Here is a 20233-nt window from a genome sequence, read left to right on the forward strand (position 1 = left end):
CCCTGTGGTGTACAGGTGTTGGGGCGGCAACCCAACTCCTCCTCCCCTCTTTTCAGTCTCCCCCGCACCCTCCGGATTAGGGGAGCAGCAGGTACATGGCGCCCACTACAAAACAACATCTGGATTGGTCCGTCTGGAAGGAGGCACTTTGGGTATGCTCAGATACTACCCTCCTCATTTCCCCCCCTCAATCATAGGCGATACCATTCCCGTCTCAAAATTATTATTTGTATCATCGATCATCTTTGTGGCTGTTACTGTCGGTATTACTATTATTTCCTGTTTTAGTTCTGGGGTTTCCCTTCTGTTCTTCCCTCTCTCTCCACGGGCTCGTAATCCTGCATTTGTGTTATTTTTCTACGGTAGCTCGCCGTCCTACGCAAGGCTCCTTCTCTATGGAAACCAAGCAAAGTCAAGCGGGCAAAAGGCATGTAAGGCGCGCACAAAATGCACACACACCAACGCGCACACACAACAGAGACGTAGTTCTCCACCATCACTACTACCTCCTTCCCCTCTGCGCCCCCCACCCCACCCCACAAATCAATCCGAGCCCCCTCCCCTTCGCCCCTTTGTGCTGAACCCTGCAGCAGCTGGAAGAAAGACCGACATGCACATACGCACACACGCCGACACACACAAGCCATTTTGCTTGGCGGAGGAAAGGGCGGGTGAGATAGCGAGAGCTTTCCAAGCTCCTTCTGGGGAAGGGTGGGTGGGTGAGTGGGTGGGGTGCAGGTGGCCATTCTTGGAGTCCAAGCAGAGATCTCCACCACCCTACCCCCTTTCACACGTTTCTCCCTCCCTTGGCTTTTGTATGTGTGTATGTGTGTTAAAGCTGCTTGATTTGCTCTTCTCCAAAGAGAGAAGTGGTGGGCGAACTAACCTTTAAGGCAAGGGGGAAAAAAAAAACAACAGCCCGCTCCTCTTTTAATGAAACGCCCCCTCCCCAATAATTCAGGCTCAGAAGGGCATGGGGAAAATGCTACTCTGCCCCCTCCAGCAACCAGAGAGGTGAGAAGATTGGGGAAAGGGGTCCACGCTGGGGAAACACCCCCCCTCCTCCTGTTTCCCAGTTGGGGTGCATCGCAGATGTTGGGCAGGTATGTTTCATTCATTCACGCCTTCTTTCATTCATTCATTCTCCCTTTCCCCTCCTCTCTCTTTCCCTTTATCCAACTGCCATTGCATGTTTCCCACCCTGGGTGCTCCTGGGGTTCTGCGCCTCACTTCCAGACAAAGGGATGGACTTGGTTTGGTGAGGCTTCTGGTGGCTGGGAGCACCCCAGAGGGAAAAAAAACAAAAAACCCACAAGGCACGCACCCCCCACCCCCTTCACAATTGCCTCTGCTGTGGGGCGTTCCATTAACCCATAGCAACAGCCATGTTTCTGGAGGCTCGGAGAATTCATCTGGAGGCAGACGGAGCCAGAGAACGGAGCACGCTTCCATTTTTTCCATGCCTGGTTTATCTGGCACCATGTAGCATTCGGGTTAATTTCGGGGGGTTGGGCAGGGTGGGGTGGGGGGATGATTTGAAAACCACCCTCTTATTTCAGCGTGATGGAATGTCAAGACCATCAATCATTCATTGATCCTCTCAACAGTTGCCACTCAAAGGCAGAGGAGGGGTGGAAGAGAAGGCAGGGCATTTAACCGATATGGAAAACATCTTTGCTCTCTCTTGACCACTTGCTGTTTTTTTTTTTTTAAGCAGCTGCCCACCCACCCACCCACCCACCCACCCACACACACACACAAATTTGGAAATCCTGTGCCTTGGAACTCATTTCTACGGAACATGGCAGTCATGCTTTTTTTGTTGTTGTTTTTGGTTAAAGTTTTCCAAAAGGCACTGGACAGAGCAAACGCAGAGCAGTCTAGTGTGATCCCTCAGCTGTGATGGTTAAATGGATCCTGCATGTATAGAAGCAATATATCAGTGAGTACAGGTGGTAGGAAGAGGGCACATGGCTCAGCCTTTCTTTGTCCAACAGCTCCCATTGCAAACGAGATGCCAATATTGGAGATAAATTACTAAAATTGGAGATTCTCCCCACATCGTTCTCTTCCTGCAACTATTGTTATGGATTATTATTATTATTTTTAGCATGGGAGCTGCTTCACTTGTCTTTGCATGGACCCTAGAGGAAAATTGGTAATATTTTACAGAGGTGAGCATGGAGAGTTGAATCATGTCTACCGTCTTGTGTCCCCTATAACTAAACATCTGTTGAAACTCTGGCAGGTTAACATAAATAATTAAAAAGGAAATTAAGAATCGATGGGCTGCTTTCTTGTCTCACCAAGTTTCAGCTGAGATTCGGGATGGGCAAGAGGTTGATTTTTTTTTTCCCAAACAAGAATATATATCTCTGGTCACTTTCAGAGTCTTCAATCTTTCACTGCTGATTGGGCATTCATTTCTGTAGAGAAACAGACATCACCAACACCTGTATCATTCGTATTCTATGTATATGAATACATATACAAACTTAACTTTTTTAAAGGAGGAATTCAATTCTCCCTAAAGCTTTGGCGAGATCGCGGCTTGGGATTCAAAACACATGGTTTAGATGCACCAGATGCTAAGCGATCCTCCAGCTCAACAAGATGTCAGATTGGAGGATCAGAAAGATTCCCTCTTGGAGGATTGCTAGAATTGCTATGGCCAAATAGAATAGAGTGGTCTCCGCCCACCAGTTCCTACCTGTCAAACTGTCATCATCATTCCAGACAAGTGGCACTGTGTGTGATAAGAACTGTAGTCCAGCTTTTCTAGGGGACACCGCATGTCCAGGGAGGCCTTGATTACGACCACACTTGGGTTGAGAATTTCTGTTGCTAAGCAGGGGGGTTGTCGAGTGAGTTTATGACGCACCTGAGTTTATGACTTTTTCTGCCATGGTTGTTAAGCGAATCACACAGTTGTTAAGCGAATCCAGGTTCCCCTATTGACTTTGATTGTCAAAGGTGGGCTGGGAAAATTGCAAATGGCAATCATGTAACCCCGGGATGCTGCAATATCATGCATAAATGCTGGTTGAACAAGTAGCTGAATTTTGATCACAGGATAATGGAGATGCTGTGATATGTAAAAACTGGTCATAAATCACTTTTTTCCAGGGCCGTTATAACTTTGGATGCTCGCTCAATGAATGTTTGTAAATTGAGGACTACCTGTAGAAGGTTGGAATAAATAATCCCAAATCAGATGGGACAATGCTGATCAGGCTTGGCCTGCAGCCAGCTTTGTTGGTCAGTTGGACTTCTTGCCTCTTGGGGAACTGGACCCCAGAAAGGATACATGTAGGATAATGCACACTCCCTTATCCACTAATACCCCATCTTCGTGCCACATTTTAACAGGAGCAGGAAAGGTCTTCTAATACGTAAGGAGATATGGTTATGGAATGTGCTTGCAAATAGACATTTGGGTTTTGTCCAATGAATAGAGTTTATGTTTCTTGTCCAATCTTCCAGTGGCAAAACAACACATGAAAACCACGTGGCTTGTAGATGCAATCTGTGGGCGCCAGGATTTGAAACGAGCATGGCTGGTGTTTGGAAAACTCATTTCCAAAAGTGCCTTCCCACAAGAATATGTAGAGCAGAGAGAATCAAAAAAAGAGCAGAGAAGAGCAACGAAGATGATTAGGGGACTGGAGGATAAAACATTTGAAGAACGGTTGCAGCTATTGGATCATCATTATTAGATTAGATTAGATTAGAATACTTTATTATCTTCTTTTAATGACCCCATAATCCCTCGCAGGGTGGCAACTGAATGGAGCTGAGTGTTTAATGGCCGGATGCCCTTCCTGTCACCAATGCGGAATTATGTTCAGCACATATATTCTCAAAGTGCCCAGAGAAAGAATTATCAGCCTCTACCTAGGTTCGAACTCACAGCCTCCTGATTGTTAGGCCAGAGCTCCACCTCTAGGCCACTGTGCCACTTGGTTGCAGCTATTGGATGTGCCTAGTTTAATGAAAAGAAGGACTAGGGGTGATATAATAGCAGTGTTCCAACATCTTGGGGGCTGCCACAAAGATGAGGGGCTCAAGCTATTCTCCAAAGCACCTGAGGGCAGGACAAGAAGCAATGGATGGAAACTAATCAAGGAGAGAAGCAACTTAGAACTAAGGAGACATTTCCTGACATTGAGAACAATTAATCAGTGGAACGACTTGCCTACAGAAATTGTAAATGCTCCCAACACTGGAAGTTTTTAAAAAGATGTTGGATTACCATTTGTTTGAAGTGGTGTAGGGTTTCCTGTCTAGGCAGAGTTGGACTAGAAGACCTCCAAGGTCTCTTCCAACTTTGTTATTCTTTTAAAGTCAAGATGAGAGAACCTCTTCCTCCATGTTTCTTTTACGGGCAGTCCTTGACTTATGACAGACTCCAAAAAAGGAACTTGTGACCCAATTCTCCATTCCTATCTCTTCTCCTGCAGTCACTTGATTCCATTTTGTGTGGTCAGCAACTGAGCCTCACGGTCACTGAGTGTGATTTATGTTTTTTTCTGGAAACTGGTGTTTACTTCCGGATTTTGGCAAAAACTGCCCTATGGTGACCAATGGGTTTGCTTAACGACCACAGTGTTTGCTTTATGACTGTGGCATTTGCTTAATGATCACTGGAAAAAAAAGTTTGTAAAATCGGATCAGGTCACAACCCTTACAAAACAACTTCCCTTTTACAACCCTGTAATACCTTAATTGGGGGTAGAGTCGGGGTGACAGGATGGAGCTGAGCATTTACTGGCCGGATGCCTTTCCTGATGCCACGCGAAGTTCGCAGCAGATATTTTTTCTTTGCGCCCTGAGAGAGAAACATCTCCCAACCTTCCAAGTGGGAGGTGAGCATCTTCACCACTAGGCCACTGGGCTACTCTTTCCAACCATTACTTACAACCTTAATTATGGGGCTTAATTATGAACATAACTCGACTACCTGTATATGTGCATCCTTTGAACAGCACCTGTAAAAAAGGGCAGCAGGGCTTCAGCTGCAATCATTATCTTTGTTTTATGGACATTTTCTTCCCATAAAAGCTTGTCTCTGCTCCCTAGAAACTTCAAAGACATTTTTCTTCCCTCTCCCCACTTTGCAGTGAATGCACACACAATTTTTTGAAGCCTCTTGTGGATAGAAATTGAAGATCTGTAAGAAGGCGTTGTAGGACAGGAGGATAATATACTGTAGTATGTTGATTTGGGCCTTTGTAGAACTGGTTCTGTCACCTCCCATTGTAGCAGTTTCTTCCATCTTTAGCTATATATCTTGTCTCCTAACAGAAGCTGAGTTGGGGCTTTCGTTCCCACGCCCTGCCCATCCGTTCCTATAAATCCCACTACTGACACCATGATCTCTGCTAAGGAGAAGGCAAAAGCTCCCAAAGACAGCATGACGCTTCTTCCCTGCTTCTACTTTGTTGAGGTAAGGACAGCAAAAATAATGGTTTCCTTATCCGCCACTCCCTGCCTCAAGAACTGGAGGAAGATCAGGTGACTCAAAGGTTTAGGCTGGGCGTCCTAGTTTAAGTCTGAATAAAGGTAAAGGTTTTCCTCGCACAGGTGTGCTAGTCGTTTCTGGCTCTAGGGGGCGATGCTCATCTCCGTTACAAAGCTGAAGAGGCAGCGCTGTCCAAAGATGTCTCTGTGGTTATGCGATTGGCATGACTAAATGCCGAAGGAACATTATTACCTTCCCACCAAAGTGGTCCCTCTTTTTTTACTTGCATTTTTACATGCTTTCGAACTGCTAGGTTGGCAGAAGCTGGGACAAGTAACAGGAGCTCACTCTGTTATGCAGCGCTAGGGATTCGAACCGCCAAACTGCCGACCTTTCTGGTTGACAAGCTCAGTGCCTTAGCCACTGAGCCACTGCGTCCCCTTAAGGCTGAATATTGAACCCCAATTTCTCTTTAGCTCCCAGATGTGGTGGCTCATTAAGCACAGACTTTATTCTTCCACTTTTTGCCCCGTCTCAATCTCTTTGCTTACTTCCGGCCTCCAGTTGCCCATTGTCGCTTCCTCCATCGTGACTCTCTACTTCCTGGAGCTGACAGACCTCTTCAGGCCAGCCAAGGTGGGCTTCCAGTGTTACGACCGAGCCCTTTCCATGCCCTACGTTGAAAGCAATGAAGAAATGATTCCTTTGCTGATGCTGCTAAGCTTGGCATTTGCAGCTCCTGCAGCTTCTGTGAGTATTATTTGTTTGTTTATATCCTGCCTTAGTTATCTGTGTAAGTAACTCAAGGTGGTGAACATGCCTAATGCTCCTTCCTCGTATTTTCCCAACAACAACACTGTGAGGTGGGTTGGACTGAGAGAGAGTGAGTGGCCCAAGGTTTGATGCCTAACTCTGTAGAGCTCACAGTCTCCTAGTGATTGGCTCAAAGTCACGCAGCCGGTTTTCACGCCTAAGCAGGGAACTAGAACTCACAGTCTCTTGGTTTCTAGGCTAGCACCTTAGCTGCTAGACCAAACTGGTTCTTGGGCCATGGCACATTTCTCTACTATTTTTGCATGTATTGGATTTCTAACCTGCTTTTATCTTGTACAACTCAAGATAGTGTACATAAGGCTCTCTCTTCCTGTTTTTTGCACCACTATCATGCTGAGTGGGTTAGGTTGAGAGGGAGAGGCCTAGTCCAAAGGCCCCAGTTGACTTCCATACCTCAGGGAGGAATAGAAGTCATAGTAGCCTGGTTTTAGTCTAGCACGCTATTGCTCAACCTTGGCAATTTTAAGACGTGTGGAGAACTTTAAGAATTCTGAGAATTCCCAGAATTCTCCCGCAAACATGCTAACTGGAGAATTCTGGGAGTTGAAGTCCACACATCTTAAAGTTGCCAAGATTGAGAAACACTGGCCTAAGTGCCTTAACCTCTACTCCACACTGGCTCTCAGTTCAGATTTTTCATCCTGTTTGCTCATATCCAAAATGGCAGTTCTCTGGGGTGTCTACAGTAGAGGAAGGGATTCAAGATGGCGTCTGAACCTTTGTGATCAAAGTCCCACTGTCTCACCCTGAAGAAGACCGCCTGAATCATTAAACAGCTGTCTTTCCTCCCCACCCCCATACAGTTCCCTCAGGAACACAAGGCAACCTACTCCAACAGGGACCTTCCACATGGTTTGGGACTACAATTCCCAAGTTAAACTCCCTTGGGAGTTAAAGACCCAAGGCATCTGGTAGAGAGCCTGGCTGAAGGAAGGTGACATACGGATTCTGCTGGACTGATTCCCAAGCCCCATTAATCCCACCGTTTCCAACAGTGACCGGCAAATGCTCACCAGATGGGCTTGAAAGCAAGAACCCTCTGCTTAGTTTTTCTGTCTAATTTGGTCCTCTGAGTTGGATTGCTGGTCCATTTCGTCCACCAGGAGAAGCTCTCAGGCAGATCCTAAAGATCAGAAATGAGGGTTGTGCAGCACTTCAGATTAAATAGGCAACACAGGATTAAGAGCATCCATGGGCCCATCTAATTCCTCATGCTGACTGGGGAATTCTGGGAGTTAAAGGAGAGAGAGAGAGAGAGAGAGAGAGAGAGAGAGAGAGAGAGAGAGAGAGAGAGAGAGAGAATGTGTGTGTGTGTGTCCAGGGTGGGCAGATGGAGGGAAGGAACTGGCGTCTGACACTGCTGCTTTGCTTGGCAGATCATGGTGGGCGAAGGCATCGTGTATTGCTTGCAGTCCAAGACGAAGGGCCGTAGCAACACTGAAGGCAGCATAAATGCCGGCGGTTGCAATTTCAACTCTTTTCTCCGCAGGACAGTCCGGTTTGTCGGTAAGCTTATTTCCACCCTTCCTCTTTTTGGAATCAAATGCCCTAATGCCATCACAACCACACCATAGAAGCTGGCATCTTCACCTTCTTGACCACCCCAATGTCTCTAGTTTAATAGCTTAAGCTTAGGTCCTTCCTCAGCTACATACAGGCAATCCTCAACTTGCAACCGTGATTGGGACTGGAAATTCTACGTGTGGTTTAACAACCTTTTTGCTGTGGCTGCTAAGTCATTAAGTGAATCCATCTTCTCCCATTGAGTGCTTGTCAGAAGTCTCCTAGGAAAGTGAAAATTGAGATCACATGACCCCAATATCAATTAATCAGTGGGACAACTTGCCTCCAGAAGTTGTGAATGCTCCAACACTGGAAGTTTTTAAGAAGGGATTGGTCAACCATTTGTCTGAAATGGTGTAGGGTTTCCTGCCTAAGCAGGGGGTTGGACTAGAAGACCTCCAAGGTCCCTTCCAACTCTGTTATTTCTATTCTATTCTATTGTCATAAATACATACCGATTGCCAAGTGCCCAAATTTTGATCACATAACTGTGGGGGTGTTGCAGTGGTCATAAGTGTGAGGATAGATTGTAAGTCACCTTTTCCAGTGCTGTTGTAACCTTGAATGACCGTAAATTGAGGACTACCTGCATCCCTGTGTCTGAGAGACGAAGTGTTGGCATACCAAGATATGACTGCAAAGTTTTTTCCCCACTGCAGACTCCAAATGGAAAAAAAGAGAGAGAGATAAAAATAGAAAATGAATTCAAAGGGTCTAACATTGCTGTTTTGAATCAACATTGTTAATTGGAAACACTCCTCTTTGCTTGTTGTCATAGAAAAGCAGTGGATTCTTTTCTCAGATTGAGAATCACTGTGTCTTGGATCATCAAATAAATTATTTCATTAATGATTTGGTCATCAATAAAGCACCTTTTATAACAAAACTCCCCCATTCCAGTAGGCCATTTCGCCCATCAGTTTTCTCTCTCATTTTTTCATTCCTAGTCCACTGGGAAATCTGACCTTCCACCCAACTTTTTTTTTTTTTTAAATAGGTCTTAAAATTTAGAAGAGGTTTCTTGTAAGAAAGAAGAAATCTTGATAGAAAATTGCTGCCCTTCACTTTGTGTGGTTGGTGAGGGTCAGCTTCTGTTTTTGGAGTTGGAGGCTAAAAAGTACCCTTGGTCAAAACATCTCTCTGGTTTCTCCACTAAGGGTATGGTAATTGGCAAAGCTAAGAAATTGAAATTGATATTCATATGCTTAAGGTTACTCTTTGTACCAATAGAAGGGAATATTTGCAGCTCAGGGTTTGAAAAGAGGGGTCCTTGGTGCTCTCTGAGCTTGGTTATTTTCCTGCAGATGCTTCATTGTCCAAGCTAGGTTACATCTTCAACTGCTAGTTGGGATTGGGGTTTGCTCCCAGTTTACATTCTAGTGCAGGGGTGTCAATCTCTATTTCATTGAAGGCTGCGTCAGGGTTGTGTTTGACCCGGGGGGGGCGTGGCCAGGGGGGCATGACCAGCTTGATGTCACTCATGTTGGGGGCGCCTGTGGTAGCCCGAGTGTTTTGTCAGCGAAAACAAGCTCCCGAGTTCCGTTTTCGGCTGCAATGGCCTCCTGCAACCTTCTGCCACTGAAAACGGAGCTTGGGTGGGCCGCGTATTTGCTGGCAGAGGCACTGCGGGCTGGTCCTTCGCTGTTTCCAGGTCAGTCCTGCGGGCCAGATCTAAGCACCCCGCAGGCTGGATGCAGCCAACGGGCCTTGAGTTTGACACCCCTGTTCTAGTGACTTGCCCTGTTTGTGTTGGTGAGGTTCTGTGGTTGGACTGTTTACTGTTAGCTTGTTTGGCAATTCCTTGATTGGGGTATTGTTTACTTCTTGATTGTTAGTTTGATGTTAATCATGGTGTTAATCTACGCTTATCTAGATGCTGATTGCTGGTGGGGGTGGTATTTTGGCCTTTTTGTTCCCTTTTTCGGCTTGTTGATTGTCTCTTTTGCACAGTATGTACCAAGGACCGCCCCCCCTTACTTTCTGTCCTTTCATTCATTCCACTAGTGACTCCCAGGCCCTAACCTTACCTGAATTTGCTCCCCACTTCAGGTGTCCATGTGTTTGGCCTCTGTGCCACAGCCCTGGTGACCGATGTCATCCAATTAGCCACAGGATACCACGCCCCTTTCTTCTTGACCGTCTGTAAGCCCAACTATACTCTCTTGGCTATCTCCTGCGAGTCCAACCCTTACATCACTCAAGATATCTGCTCAGGTCAAGACCAGCACGCCATTCTCTCAGCCAGGTGAGTCCATCTCCTCTTTTGTTTTACATCTGCTCTGAAAACCAGGTTTTGCTGTCATGTGCAGTCCAGTTATTTCTAATTAAAAGTTGTTACAACTTCCGTTTATATTCCACTCAGAGTCATTCTGGATAGCATGGTGGGTGGCTTATAATTTTAATAAATAAATATGTGTCATTCGTTCAGGCTTACCTCAGTTGATCAGTTGCTATCACAATATTGTCCACCACAGTTTCTTAGCAAATTTGCATCAATTTTTGGGGAGAATCTGACAGTCATTTGAAAATTTACTATTAGAATTGTATTGTGTTTCTTTCTTGTACCTTTTTAGAGCCAGGTTTAGCCAACATCTAAGCGATAAGAGATACTAAGATATTAAAAATAGTTAGGGTTTCTTTCCTAAATAAGCATTTTTGAAGCAGGAAACTAGCATTTAGTCCCTTATATAGGAAGTCCTCAACCACAACCACAACCCAAAATTTATGTTGTTAAGTGAAACATTTGTTAAGTGAGTTTGGCCCCATTTTACAACTTTTTTGCCTCAGTTGTTACGTCAATCATTACAGTTAACAAGCGAGTAGCCTGTTGTTAAGTGAATCTGGCTTCCTTATTGACTTTGCTTGTCCGAAGGTCACAACAAGTGAGCACATGATCCTGCAACACTGCAATCGTCATAAATAGTTGCCAAGCATCCAAATTTTGATCACATCTTCATGGGGATGCTGCAAAAGTCATAACTGTGAAAACGGTTATAAGTCACTTTTTTCAATGCCATTATAACTTTGAATAGTCACTAAATGAACTGTTGTAAGTCGAAGACTACAGGTATACTAGTTTCTGCTTGCATAGCTGTTTATTATGACTGAGTGCCAGTAGCACAATAATAATCTAATTTGCTAGCTGTAGATTTACTGTCTCATTTTGCTGTACTTATAAAGTCGGACATATAGGTAGATTGTTCCTGTTTTCCCCTTTGCTTTTAACTTCCCACTGAATGACCCTCATGTCTTATGGTTATGACAACAGGAACTGCCTGAATTTCTGTCGCTAAATGAGGCAGTCACATGACATTGTGCTTTATGACTGCCTCACTTAGGGATGATCCCAGTCCCAATTGCTGTCATAACTCAAGGACTACCTAAATGGGTTTAATATTGCTATTTTTTACATGATTCCATATATGTTCCAAGAATGTGTGAGTTTTCATTTTTAACATGACAGATATCACTAAATATATAACCCATACCAACAAAAGTTTTTTTAGAGTCCACCATCATTTTTAAAATTGGGAAGAAGTCTGGAGAGCACAAGGTTTTAAGCCGAAGTGCATCTTGCTAAGTGCAGTTCTGGTTGAGCTTGTCAGTGTGTTGTAAAATTAAGATCTCCTGACTGCAAATGGATCATGGATGTTTGTATAATTTCTTTCTCTCTTCCAGGAAAACATTCCCTTCTCAGCACGCCACCCTGTCTGCCTTTGCTGCTGTCTACGTATCTGTGAGTTTTGCTTGTTAATGTCAATACCGGAAAAAAAATCAGATTCCTAAAGAATCCTGCATGTCGTAGAATAGAGAAGTGCTATTTAAGACAGACAAAGCCTCCAATAGCTGAGATGCAATTATGTTTTTAATATAACAGAAAGAGAACACTATTAAAGACATACTGAGGCATAATCATATTAACTGCAATGAACTGTAATTACATTTAAATCTAATGAAATGAAATTTTCATTTTTTTCCCTTTTGATACTACAAACAGAACGCTGCCCCTTTGCCCCTTCCTCAGCATGTCACTGAAAACAAAATCACCCCAAAATCAATATTCGGGTGATCCTGAGGGCATAGATAAACCTCCAAGTGGTCTCAATGACTCTCAGAAAGAGTGCTAACGACCAGATGACTGCAAGGAATGTAAATCCTTCCATTCTCTGCCATTCAGTCAGAAATGAAGAAGGTTCTTGGGTGAGAAGTGAAATGTCTTCAAGGAAAAATGAAGTCCAGTTGCCGTTCGAAAAAAGTATCTTTGGGCCAACTGTGACCTGGATGACTGAGAATCATAGACAAAATCACCCCAGAAAAACTTGCACAGACCTAGCTTGGCCTTGAGCTCACAGCTGAGTGTCCGGCTATGTTTCCCATTAGCAAAATTGGGACGGGGGGAAGGGGCTGAAACCCACCTGTTTGGGGTTTTACAGGAATCTGCAGGATGCCAATTTGAAAAACTCCTTTTGAAAGAGAAAGGGGAGAGGGGGGAGGATCAGGAAGAGGAGCTTACTGAAGGGAAAGTGGATAAAGATAAAACCTGGGAATAGCTTACAATTGGAACTGAAAGAAACTGAAGGATCGATTTTGATTGCTCAAGAGCAAGCTATTCAAACAAATAGTGTCAAGGCTAGATTTGAAAAAAACATCAAAACAATTCAAAGTTCAGATTGTGCAAAGAAGCAGAAGAAACATTGGGTCATATACTCAACTCATGCAAGAAGTTAGCATAAACTGACCACAAGCAGCTAGATAACAATGCTGCCAAAATGATTCACTGAAAGCTAAAAATTATTATGTGCGAGTAATGAAAAATTGGTAGTTGGAATAGTAGTAAAAAATGAGCAGGTTTTTGGTGGGATTTCCAAATAGAAATAGCACACTTATATACTGCTTCAGAGTGCTTTAAAGCACTCTGTAAACCAGGGGTGTCAAAATGGTGGCCTGCGGGCCGGATGCGTCACATGCAGGCCACGCCCACCCCAGCTCCAGGAAGGGAAAAAACTTCGCGAAACGTCATGTGACAGCAACGTGACACTGCGAGTTTGACGCCCGTGCTCTGAGTAGTTTACAGGTCAGCATATTGCCCCTAACAATCTGGGTTCTCATTTTACTGACCTCGGAAGAATGGAAGGCTGAGTCATCCTTATAAAGTTTGATTTAACTGTGGTTGAAAAGAAAGTGTGGCTAATTGATGTGGCAAAACCTGGGAATAGTAAAATAGAAAACAAAGAATTGGAGAAGATTGTAAAAAAATCACAGGCGGGAAAATTATGGTGTAAACCAGCAGCTGTCAGCACACTGGGTACCATACCAAAAAACCTTAGATAACACTTAGATCTGGGCATTGACAAAACTTCCATCTGTCAATTACAAAAGCCGTTCTTGGATCTGCACATATACTACGCCAATACATTGTTGCAGCCTAGGTTCTTTTATTTGTTTCTCCATCCATCCATCCATCCATCCATCCATCCATCCATCCATCCATCCATCCATCCATTCTGCCACATCCTTTGTTCTCAGGAAGAATGTAATACAAATGAAGGCCAATACCAGCTAAAGTATTGATAGCTGTGACTTCATATTGTTGTGAAAAGATCATAATTGATTATATTTACATGCTGCTCAATGTCTGTGTGTGATTGGGCTGTACTGAGCAAATCTATACTGTCTCAATCACAACCCAATGGAAAGTTCCAGATAATAAGCGATTGGGTTGCTATATAATGTCTCTGTAATGCATAGAGAACCTTAGGGAAAGAAGGGAAGAGATGCTGCCCAGGAGACAATTAGACAAGAAAGGCAGGAGTCCACAAATTGTTCAACAGTCAAAGAAAGAAACTTAGGAAGGACACCTCCCCCCAATTGCTCTAGCATTTAAAAGTGGCAGGTGGGAAGTTTATATTTTCAGGCTTGCAAGAATCTGTTCGTGTAGCCTTACAATAAAGTAGAAGTAGTTCATCTAGTGGTGTTCCTCATCTGGTTTACCCTAGAAAGCTGATTGTCTCCATTATCATCCACAGATGTATTTCAACTCCATAATCTCAGACAGCACCAAGCTCCTCAAGCCAATCTTGGTGTTTGGTTTCGCCATAGCAGCTGGCATCTGTGGCTTGACGCAGATCACCCAGTACCGCAGCCACCCTATTGATGTTTATGTGGGCTTCTTGATTGGTTCTGGCATTGCTGCTTACCTGGTAAGTGCCTATTGTCAACTTTCTGACTGAGGAACCCAACCAAGCAAGCATGAGTGAGACGATTCAATCTCTGAATGCAAAACTTTATTGTGTATATCATTTCGGCACTGATTCAGGGCAAAGCCAGATCTAGCTACATCCTGTGCAAACTCCCATAATTAAAGAATAGGATTCTCCCCCCCACTCTTAGTGCAGGTCACATTGTCCAATCGAGCCTCATTATATTGTTTTGAGAAAGTCTTTGGCATTCGCAGACACCTGCTGGGGTGTCCTTGGCTCTCATGCTCGTCTTCTTGAGGTCTGGAGCTTACATTCCGTCTTCCCCTTCCCTCCCCCTTGGTTCGTTGGCAAGCTGAGAAGCGATAAGGGTTGCAACAGCAAAAGCCTGCTTCAAATCTTGATACCTGTCTTTCCAAGTGCCACGGGAAAAAGGGGCAGAGAGAAGAAGGGCTCCTGTTTACTAAAAGTGGTAGACATATCATGTCAGGTAGCCGTGGGAGGGATTCAAATTTTTAAACAACCGGTTCTGTGGGCGTGGCCAGGTGGGCATGGCCAAGTGACTGGGTGAACGTGGCCTCTTTTTTTTTGCAGCCCCCCTCCTGTTTTGGGGCCTCCTGGACATCAGGGAAGCCTCCGGGTGGGCAGTTTTACTTCCCTGGGGCCCAGGAAGGCAAAAAAATGGAGTGGGTGGGGGGCGGCGCAGCAGTAAGATAGCAAGGGGGATCCTGGCACAGCTGGTCATCAGAGCAGCTGATCGTTGGGAGGGGAAAAAAAACTTTAAGGAGTGACAGGGTGAGGGAGACCGCAGTCAGCGATGTCAGGCATGTGCACGATGTCGTGCATGCACGATAAGGGCTGATTGGGCAGGGAGGGGAGAGGCAGGCGGAAAGGGGAGGGACCAGCCAGGGGCACGATTTGCCGGTTCTCCGAACTGTGCAGAATCATAACAACCGGTTCTATAGAACTGGTCTGAACCGGTAGAATCTCATCCCTACAGGGAGCCTTTCTCAGGCTGTGCCACTCTGAAAAGCATGGAATGTTTGAAACATTCTCCAGTGCCATAAAAATCCACTTGTGGGTCCATAAGTGAAGGTCCAGTTAAACGGATTTACTGCTAAACAGTCTCTGCACAGGAATCTTCTCAACTAATGGGTAGCACCTGCTTGGAATTAGATACGGGTGGAATTCAAGGGGAGTTAGACTGCTTAGGGATTCTAGGCTGATCCCTCTTTTAACTCTCCCCTAGGCTCTCCTCCTATATATATATAGTGTTGTGGTCCGTCAGCTGCCAGTAGAGCTAGCTGCAGAGTCAGACGAGGAGGAGCAGGAGGAGCAGGAGGAGGAGCAGGAGGAGGAGGAGGTGGAGGGAGAGCCTGGGCCAGCTTTGGAGCCTTGGAAGGCTCTGATCAAGAAACAGCATCACTGGGGCCTTCTGTCCTTCCCCAGGTGGAGAGGCAGTTGTCTTCTGGGCCTGAGCTAAGAGACAGGGAGGAACAGATGGGGCCCATCCCAGATGTGCATAGGTGCAGAGGGGAAAAGAGAGGAGAGCAAAGGAAAACAATAAGCCAGTTCTCAGGGAGAGGCAGACACAGACAATAGCCAGCCCCTCCCTGGCTGGAAAATAAGTAGGAGGGGTTTGGAGTGGCTGGTAGTCGCAGACAACCATTCATTTCTAACATACAGCAAGCAATTCAGATTTCTTGGCTAAACCCAGGTTTGTTGGGACTAATTATGTTTGATTTTTTGCTTATCCATGTGGAAAAAAGACTGTTACTGCCTGGTTATAAAAGGGGGGTTGTTTTACTCATGAGTAGACATCTTATCACTACTTGCAAAGGCTGGGTCAGAATATATAGTCCCAGAGAGCTATACCAAATATGTTTTACTTATGTAAAATAGGGAACAGGACAATATCTATTTCCATCCTCCTCTGAGCTTTTTCAGATCTTTACCCCATGTTCCTTGCTACACACAGGCCTATCATGCAGTGGGCAACTTCCGGGCACCAATAGAAAAGGCTCCGTCTCATCCTCCTGCCAAGGACGCTCTCCGAGCCCTGACTCAACGTGGCCATGACTCCGTTTATCACCAGAACAAGTCGGTCAGCACCGATGAACTCAACCCCCAGACCCGGCTGGAAGGGATGAACCGGCAAGTGCCACGTGAGAAAAACTCACTGGGGAGCTTGAAACGGGCCAGTGTTGACGTGGACCTTTTGGCACCCCGGAGCCCTATGGGCAAAGAAAACATGGTGACCTTCAGCAACACGTTACCACGGGTCAGCACCCCTTCAATGGATGACCCTGCACGCCGCCATATGACCATCCACGTCCCGGTGGACGCCTCCCGGTCTAAACAGCTGATCACTGAATGGAAACAGAAATCTGTGGAAGGCCGTGGAATGACCTTGGCAGAAGAGGTAGCAAGGCGGGTTGCCTCAGATTCCTTGGCTGGAGAAGAGGAGGATCATATCCCACCTTCCTTGTACCCCACCGTCCAGGCGCGAACAGCTGAGCGTGCCTCTATGGGTCCTCGGGTCCTCATCCAGCCAAGACCCAGGGCCACTCAACTGGTCCACATCCCTGAGGAAAGTCAAGCTAACGCCGGTGCTAATATTTCCCCCAAAAGCAGCTCGGCTGTGAGGGCCAAGTGGATGATGATGGCTGAGAAGGGGGCTGCCCAGCGGGTGGCCAACCCACCACGCCTCATGCAGGTGATTGCCATGTCCAAGCAACCTGGGATGGTATCAGTGACACCCAAGCATTCAGAGACATCTTCGTCTTCCACCAGTTCTGACTCCTCCCAGTACTGCTCTCCATCAGAAAGAGATAGCTCTAGTGTGGTTACCATCGATGCCCATGCCCCTCACCACCCAGTGGTACACCTGTCTTCTGGAAATGGCCCTTGGGAATGGAAGGCCACCCAGAAAGCTTCGGATAGCCAAGATACTTACGAGCTCAACGAGATGAGCAAAGATTACCATGGGTTCCGGCCTGCCAAAAGCACCGGAGTCTCACCGGGCTCTTCCGTCAGCGACATTGAACAGGAGGAGGCCCGTTATGGCAGTGTGGCCACCATCAACGTGTCAGTGGGTCTGGGAGGGAGTTCATCATTGATTTCAGCAGAAACCAGCCCAGGAGAAAGCCTTCTGGGGGCCTCCAGCCGGGAATCCACGCTGCGGAGGAAACCAGCTAGCTTAACGGTGGGGGAAAAAGACGGGCAAGCAGAAGAGATGGAAAACTATTATAAGAAGATGCAAGCCAACCGGGGATTTAAGGAATAATCCCATCACCTACCTCTGGTCACTGCTACCTTGGACTAAACTATGATTAAAATTGTGACTTTTTTCAAGCAAGTGTTGGGTTTCAGATGGTGGGGACTTCATAAGGATTATGTTCAAAAAACAAGGTAAAATCATCTGTTTTACCTGGTACAACAGTAATTTGAAGGACTGAATATACATAATGGTGAAGTAAAGAGACTCCCAAATGGCCCAAACTTCACATGGAAGACATTCACATGGAAGACATTTTTGAAACAGAGAAGGTTTGGATCAAATCACCTTTGGGATTATTTTATCTTCTACTATGCTAGGAATGGATACTGTTGAAGAATTCTTGGCTGGATTTTCCAGAGGACTTAAACCAAAACACAAATGTGGGTGGTATTAAAATAATCATAGATTATTCATAAGTAGTGATTGTAAAGATAACAAGAGTGAGAAGGTGAGAATGGAACAATCCAGTCTGGATTTATTTGGAGTGTCCTCCTGAGCAGTGCCGCTTGGATATAAGCCAGCCTTTCCCAACCTGATGCCTTTCAGATTGGTTGGCTTCCCAAACCTGTCCTTTGGTGAACCCTTGCTTGGGAAGCCTGAGGTCAAATCCCCCCCACCCCCCAGATATATGTGTATGGGGAGGTTGTAGTACTAAAGATGGGGCAAAGTGTTATAAAGGGGTGGGAGAATCTACTTCGAAAAGTTCAATCTTCTGAGATGTTTTGGAGCCGTGTTTCTCAAACCTGGCAACTTGAGATAGGTGGACTTAAATTCCCAGAATTCCCCATCTTTGAATACATGGGGAAGATAGGTGGACTTCAACCCCCATGCATTCTGGGAGTTGAAGTCACACTTTTAAATATATATATATATATATACATATATTGATTTTTTTCAAATAGAAACAATAATAAAAGAATACAAACTAAACCCAGAAAGGAAAAGAGAAATAAGAAACAGAATAAGAAGTGGAAAAGAAGAAAAAAAGGAAAGAGGAAAAAATAAGAAAAAGAGAAAATATTTAAAGAAGTGATCTTTGATTGTTCATCATAACATGTACAAACTTAGTAATTCTTCACCTCTTATAAGGTATATGCAAGTATCTCTTCTTTCCATAGCCAATCCCTTACTCATACTCAAATCTATAAATTAACATTTCAGTCCTTGTAGCAACAAAAAGTTTATAAAGGGTTCCCATAATTTTATAGAAAAATGTCTTAGTTTAACCTTGGTCAAACATACCAACTTCGTATTCCTTTGCTTGTAGCAATCTTGAATTCATTCAGATGTTGTCGTAGGGTGTCATCTTTCTTCAGTTTTCCCATCTCAAAGGCTCTTTTGAAGCTTTAGCAAATCTCTTTTGCAGTAAGGACATTCTTTTGGTGTGTCATTTGTATTTATTTACACAGTATCTGAATGAATTCACGATTGCTAGAAGTAAAAAGAGTACATGGTTGGTTTCTTTGACCAGGATTAAAATAAGACATATATTTTCACTTTAACTGTCATCTCCATATCCAATATTTCCTGGAGTAATTCAGATGTCATGCAATTTTCTGCCATTTGTCTTAGTGACAACTTAAGCCTGTCTCTGAGAGCTCAAACTTGGAGGAAACTGTTACTGCAATAGCAGTAGCACTTAGACTTATATACCATTTCACAGTGCTTTATACAGCACTCTCTAAGCGGTTTACAGAGTCAGCCTATTGCCCCCAACTATTTGCGTCCTCATTTTACCAACCTCATTCCTCACTCAGAAGTCAAAGTCTACACATCTTGCCAAGTTTGAGAAATACTGCTTTAGAGAGAGGTTTTTTTCATTCCAGACTAAACTGGAAATCTGTAAATATCAAAAGTGCTTGAAAGTGAAAAGAGAAGAGGATGGAAGTAAAACAGAAAGTTGTCACAAGAATTTTGGAGAATGTAATTTGGCTGTATTTGTCTTTCGGTCATACATAAGAATAGGTCATATACCAGGCAGTGGAAATAGTCCCTAAGTACAGTCATGGTAAATTAGATAACTCTTAGAGAGTGAGTTTAAGAATATTGCCCATCACTATAAGTATTTTCTGAAGCCCACTGAGCTTACAATACAATATTTGCTTAGCTTTAAAGAACCACAGAGAAATGAGTATAGTTCGTTGGGACAGAAGGAAATATTCCCAGAATGCAGTATCCATTTTAGGATCGTTCCTCCATTCCATAGCACCTGAGATATTGAGAGATGTTAAATGTAGTCATGGTGTTTACATATTTAACTTGAAGTATAATTGTCAAGAACAATTTTTCTCAACCTTAGGAACACAAAGATAAGTGGACTTCAACTCCCAGAATTCTCCATGCTGGCTAGAGAATTCTGGGAGTTGAAGTCCCCTTATCCTCACGTTGCTAAGTTTGAGAGACTGCTCAAGAGGCTGAATTCTTTGCACAAAGCCTTACAGGCACTTAAAGGATCTAATGCCCATGATGTCAGTAAAGTTAGAAATATAAATCGTGATGGACAGCCGTGAAATTTTAGACATCATTTACATTTGAAGATGCATTTCTCACAAATGATAGTTATGTCACAGAATTTAGTGGGGAGTTTTGGATCTTTCTTACTGCATCTTCATTATTTTGAGGATGGAATGAGGAACATGATCAGGATTTCTTCAAAGGAGGGATGGAAGCAATGTAAAACAGCAGTTGTCCAATACCTAAAAAGCTGTTTCTTAGACTGTAGGGCGACCCTTTACTCCATAGTTCTGAAGGCAAAACGAAAGTTAATGAATAATCAGTTAACTATTAGAGAAACTTCCTAACAGCAGGAAATGTGCTCAGCAGCAGAACTGCCTGCCTGTCTTGTGAGGAAACTTTTCTTGCAGGAAGTATATAATGGGAAGTGCCCCTTATTTGAGC

General features: G+C 44.5%; 1 protein-coding gene across 2 annotated transcripts; it reads left to right on the forward strand.

Moving 5' to 3' along the window:
• Positions 1-18307, forward strand: PLPPR3 (phospholipid phosphatase related 3). Of its 2 annotated transcripts, XM_087922810.1 has the most exons (9): positions 45-152; positions 962-1103; positions 5305-5446; positions 6026-6211; positions 7672-7801; positions 9908-10103; positions 11537-11594; positions 13885-14058; positions 16034-18307. In XM_087922810.1, exons 3-9 carry the CDS (start codon positions 5372-5374, stop codon positions 17339-17341), a joined length of 2127 nt encoding a protein of 708 aa, XP_087778936.1. In that variant the 5' UTR covers positions 45-152; positions 962-1103; positions 5305-5371; the 3' UTR covers positions 17342-18307. The 2 variants fall into 2 exon arrangements, with proteins under 2 accessions (XP_026554671.1, XP_087778936.1); XM_026698886.2 differs by lacking the exon at positions 962-1103 and having other exon boundaries at positions 1-152; positions 16034-17792.
• The last annotated feature ends 1926 nt before the right edge of the window (positions 18308-20233 follow it).

This window comes from Pseudonaja textilis, chromosome 1, assembly GCF_049901715.1.
Source record: "Pseudonaja textilis isolate UNSWEBS1 chromosome 1, rPseTex1.2, whole genome shotgun sequence".
NCBI classification, from domain to species: domain Eukaryota; kingdom Metazoa; phylum Chordata; class Lepidosauria; order Squamata; family Elapidae; genus Pseudonaja; species Pseudonaja textilis.

Coding starts and splice junctions, on each gene's coding strand:
- PLPPR3 (XM_026698886.2), top strand. CDS start 5,372: ATGATCTCTGCTAAGGAGAAGGCAAAAGCTCCCAAAGACAGCATGACG. Junction 6,212..7,671: donor TTGCAGCTCCTGCAGCTTCT/GTGAGTATTATT, acceptor TTTGCTTGGCAG/ATCATGGTGGGCGAAGGCAT. Junction 14,059..16,033: donor CTGGCATTGCTGCTTACCTG/GTAAGTGCCTAT, acceptor TGCTACACACAG/GCCTATCATGCAGTGGGCAA.